General features: G+C 28.6%; 2 protein-coding genes across 2 annotated transcripts; both read right to left on the bottom strand.

The window, feature by feature from the left end:
* Positions 1–298: 298 nt before the first annotated feature.
* Positions 299–4,565, bottom strand: LOC112602999. Its single transcript, XM_025351395.1, has 2 exons — positions 4,152–4,565; positions 299–1,761 (listed from the first exon to the last, which is right to left on the bottom strand). The coding sequence occupies exon 2, from the start codon at positions 1,735–1,737 to the stop codon at positions 976–978; it is 762 nt and encodes a 253-aa protein (XP_025207180.1). The 5' UTR covers positions 1,738–1,761; positions 4,152–4,565; the 3' UTR covers positions 299–975.
* On the bottom strand, positions 439–957 carry LOC112603000. Its single transcript, XM_025351396.1, has one exon. It carries the CDS (start codon positions 955–957, stop codon positions 439–441), a length of 519 nt encoding a protein of 172 aa, XP_025207181.1.
* Positions 4,566–5,220: the final 655 nt, after the last annotated feature.

Below are 5,220 nucleotides of genomic sequence, written 5' to 3'. Positions count from 1 at the left end.
ATTTTATTAGCAAACATAATACTTATTAATAAGTCCATAATAAAAAAATACGGAATTTATTATAGATTAAATTAGATATATCTGTATGATAAATATAAAATACACAAATATTGAAATAATAATGTACAAACGAGTAACTATATAATGTATAAAAAATAAAAATATTGTCAATAGTAAAAAAAAATCAGTCACATAAAATATATAAATTAAATATTTACACATAAATTAAAAAATAAAAATTGTCAATAGTAAAAAAACTTCAGTCACAAAATATACAAATTAAATATTTTATGTGACTGATTTTTTTTTACTATTGACAATTTTTTACAAATTAAATATTTTTTTTTTTTTTCCAGTTTGAACCGACGACGCCGCGGGGACTGCTTGCGCATTGCTTCCGCGACTCAAATTAAATATTTACACAAAAATAAAAAAACATTAAAAATCAGAAAAATCAGAATCATCTTCGTCATCAGAATTGCCGATAGTTAGTACAACTCTCTGTTGTTCTGCCATCAGTTCATCAATCAAATTATCCATGTCCCAAAACTTGTCTTCTGCTTTCGTGGTGTGGCTGATAAAGTTTTTCCACATCTCAACAGTAACTTTTACAGTACCTTCGATTAGAAGATTATGTACGTCGGCTAGCTTAAAAGTTTTGTTGATGGCTTTTACGTGATCTTTGACGACAGACCAAGCTAATTCTATAGGATTTAGCTCACAGTGGTAGGGAGGTAAACGTAAGACTACTTTGTTTTGCTCCTTAACCATTTCGTCAATCACATAGGTTGAATACAAAGGTTTCAATCGTTTTACCACTTCTAATAACTCCGGAATTATCATCGAGTTATCGATTACCTCCCCTTTACTTGTGAGCCAATTGATGATGTCTGCCTTTCGCCATTGCGTAGTTGGACATTTCTCTTTTTTCACTGAGTGATAAGGAGTGTTGTCCATCACAATTACACAATTTTCCTAGAGTCTCGGCAAAACACCTTCCAACCAATCACGAAAAGAATCCCCATTCATCTCGTCGTGATAGTCTTGGGTGTTTTTTTTGGATTCGAAACATAGAAGCCCACCTGGAACAAATCCGTCTTCGGACCCTATGTGAACTACTATGAGTCGCTTCCTTTTACCTGTGGGATTGACTGCGCCTGTTGATAGTCCCTGGGAAAAAGCGTCTTGGCTAGATTGTACAGTATTGTCACTCCATATTCTGCTCGTAACATCTCCAGCATTTACCCAAGTTTCGTCGAGAAAATAAATTTGACGACCTTCTTCTCTGTATTTTCGTAAATCTCTAATGTACCGTCTTCGCCAAAGAATTATCTTGTTTTTTTCAAGTAACGCGCTGTTACGACCTCGTTTAGCACATTCGAATTCCATGGATTTCATTAATCGATATAATGATGTGCGGGAGAAATTTGGTAGACTTTTATCTTCATTAACTACCGTCAACATTTTATCTAACGTCGGCAGTTCACGATTAAACCAAAACTGATGGATTTTCCTTCTGATGGCATATTTATCAAAATCGTCTACTTTTGTTTCAACGTTTTTGAAAATTTTTATTTTGTTTGGCGAAGACACTGTTTTGTTTTCGCGATATTGGGCAATTGTGTTTGAAATTGTCTTTTGACCAATTCCCAATTCCTTAGAGAGGATTTCGCGCGCCTTTCTAACAGTCAAATTTGGATCGACTGCCAATTTGGATTTATACGCATTGATTATCATTTCACGTTGACGTGAACAAACAAACTAAAAAAAATAAATATATCTTGTTATCTACATTTTTATAAAAATGAAAATCGACTTTTTCAATTTTAAACGTTTTTAAATGAAGTGAGAAATTTAGTACTACAATAGTAATATTACTTAACATTTTTTTTTTTTAATTTTTTATACTAATTTATCACAATAATAGTTTTTAAAAAAATGTTTGAAAGCGAGAATATTATTTACCAAGCACTGGATTTGCACAACATTAATTTTTATAAAAAACATTTCGAAATTTAAAATTGAAAGTATTTTAAAATTGTAGAATTATTTAATAAATTATTTTAAAACAATAAATGTATACCATATAATTAGTGTAATTAACTTTCGAGTTCATTATACCTTACTGGAAATAACGTAAAGTAGTATGAATAGTTTCATCGTAAAAAAAGATAATATCTTTAAATTAATCTTTATATTTTTAAAATTGCATTGCATATAGTAAAATTAATAGTACCTACCAATATAAAATAAGTTTTAAGTTGTAAGTAGTTTTAAATTGTGTTTGAATTATTACATCGTATTGTATTTTATTTTCATACCCTACCTATCAAAATCGAATATTCACGTGTTGGGTTGATTTTTTTTTACAAAAGTTAAGTTTATAAATGAATAATGAGCAGTTTTATATTACGTAATTTCCAGTGTTGGTGAAATTACTATTTTTTGGTAATTAAATTACATTACTAATTCCTTATCAAAATTGTAACTAAATTTTTTTAAGTTAATTTTTTATTTATTTGGTAAATTTACATTTTTTTTTGAGTTTAAAAAGTAATGTAATTACAAATATAAATAATTAATACTTCTATAATTACTTGTTGTTATTAAGAAAAAAATGTTTTAAGGCTACGGTACTGAGAAAGACTTAAAAAAGCAAAATATCATTTTAACTTTTAAATATGCAAAAATATGCAACATAGAATTTCACATTTAACATCTTAGGTTTTTAAAACAAATTAATAGCTCAAATATACGTCTCCAGATCCTCTAAAAAGAAATGTGTAAATGCTAGAAGTTATGAGTTCTGATCATTATAGTTACTAAAAATATACAATTTAACTATAATATTTTTTATATTTTTATATTTTATTTTTTTAAATAGAAGTTTCTTTCGATCTTTCAAAATTAAACGGATTTCAATATTATTTTTTCTTCATATTACAAGTAAATAACTCTATGAAATAGCTGTTTTCAAATGTTCAAAAAAATGTAAGTGGTTTTTTATTATTTTTACTTTGACCAATATTAAAGGTAGGCAATTAGTCATATTTACATTGAAAAAACTGCATTACAATATCTGAATTATTTTTCGAATCACAACTACTGACATTCTAGTTAATTTACATACTGTATTGGTAACTGGTTCTTTAAAAAAAGTTTTTTATTATTTTCTCCGAATAACCTTTTATTGACTTATGTCATTTCTCAAATTGGTGGTTCATGTGCATACTCGCTATAATATATATTAAAATATTATCGTAAAAACTCGATATGTGAATTTGGATAAAATGCCCAAACACGTGTTTTTGCCTACCAAACTATTAAATTGAATAACTGTAAATAATAGTTATTTGCCTTATAACTTATATAGTTATAAACAGTTCACATTTGTTACATAAAAGATAACGTAGTGAATTAAAATGCTGTATACCTATATTGAAATAAGTTTCAGACACAGATGCACAGTTTACAAAAAAAAGGTCATTTGGGCACAGTTGGTATGTCCTTATATGGATACAAAACGACTCATAATATAAGGAAACAATAGAACATATCGGTTTACCACATGGTAATACGTTTTTGTGTTCAATATCCTTGAAAAAAATATTTTATACGTGTCTCATGTATATCACAGAAAAACACTTTAATATAAAATAAATGTTATACGTAGGTGTATAAATTAGTTACAGTTACAAAATACGTTTTTATAGAAAAAAGTGGGTATCAGTATCTTGTTCAACAGTTTTATAAATATTTCTTTAACTAAATCTTTGTAATAGATGTTATAGTATAAAGCGTTAAATTTTTTAATTGGTAAAGAAGTAGTATTCGGTTTACTTTTTATTTAATTTTGTTAATGAAATGAATATAGTTTAAACATTAGTAATTTGTTTTTTCATGTTATATTTCGTATTTTTGATTATAAAATTTAATATATTTTATATAAGGCTTATAATCAACCCTTGATTCAACTAATAACTTAAACCGCATGAACTTCATTTTTTAATCGACTGTTTTTCAAAATTTAATTAAATTTCTTATATTATGTCACGTTTTTAAAGTTGAATATTTGTTACTTTACGGCTTCTATGAAATGGTCGATATTCATTTTCTTAAACAATTGATTCAAGTTAAAAAAATATACATACCTTTCCTTTGATATTTCGTTTAACCGGCGACGAAAATTCTACTCCAGCTATTTCTTCTTCGGTAAATAAAATAAAATTAAAAAAAATAATAATGAAAAATCAAATGCAATTTAGGTACTGAGCGTTTGCTAGTGACGGTGTGCTGCGTGTAAACAGGATATTACAAATGATACACAAAAAAGATTGGAATTTGAATCGTTCGGTATAACGACCAGTCAAATATTTATCATCGGTTAGGAGCGCTAGCAACCATGCTAATCAAACAAGTGGTTCCCTGGGACAAAGTGGGAGATGCGCGCCGCCGAACGGAAACTGGTCGCCGCCCGGTGTCTTCTCTTTTGAAACGGAGTATAGCGAATAATACAATATGCTAGTACTATTACTGTTTTATTTAGACAATCTTTTAAATATAATATATAAATTACTATTATTTTATTGCTTCAAGTAGTTGAATTTATCAAAAATATACATCTACTATAATAGGTAATTATAGTATAATTGATTATATTTATAAAAAAAAAATTATATTTTACTGGAAAAAATAATTTCTTATTAAATATTAAATAATAAACTTAAAAAAAAAATGGGGGGAAAATGTCCGCATCGAAAATATATTGGGGGGAAAATGTCCTACTACGCCAAAAACAGTCGGGGGGAAAATGTCCGGGGGGAAATTGTCCGCCATTCGTCTTCCAATAGTATTACCTATGTATAGGAGTTGTACATAATAATTGTTCATGTATGTTGCCATTTTAAACATATCTAACACAAATTGCAAATTGCTGTTTTATATAACATTATTACGCTCCTTAGGCAGCTCTCCCACTAACTCGACGCGATTGACGCGACGCAACTTAAAAAAAAACCATGAAACTGTCGTACGCGACGAGTTTTGCGTAGAATCGCTCATTCACGCGATCGGAGTCGCATCAACAATATTGTGCTACTGTATTATTTTTCAGTTCGTATATTTAAACAGTATATAACAGTTCGTCACCAGCATCATCCGTGTACCTATTGAAAATGGAATCTGATAGTTCAGATGATAGTGTGATAGTGATGTGGTCTT

The sequence above is a fragment of the Melanaphis sacchari genome, unplaced genomic scaffold (genome assembly GCF_002803265.2).
Source record: "Melanaphis sacchari strain LSU unplaced genomic scaffold, SCAv2.0 Contig939_pilon_pilon, whole genome shotgun sequence".
Classification (NCBI taxonomy): Eukaryota; Metazoa; Arthropoda; class Insecta; order Hemiptera; family Aphididae; genus Melanaphis; species Melanaphis sacchari.
This window is presented reverse-complemented; position numbering and strand designations above follow the sequence as displayed.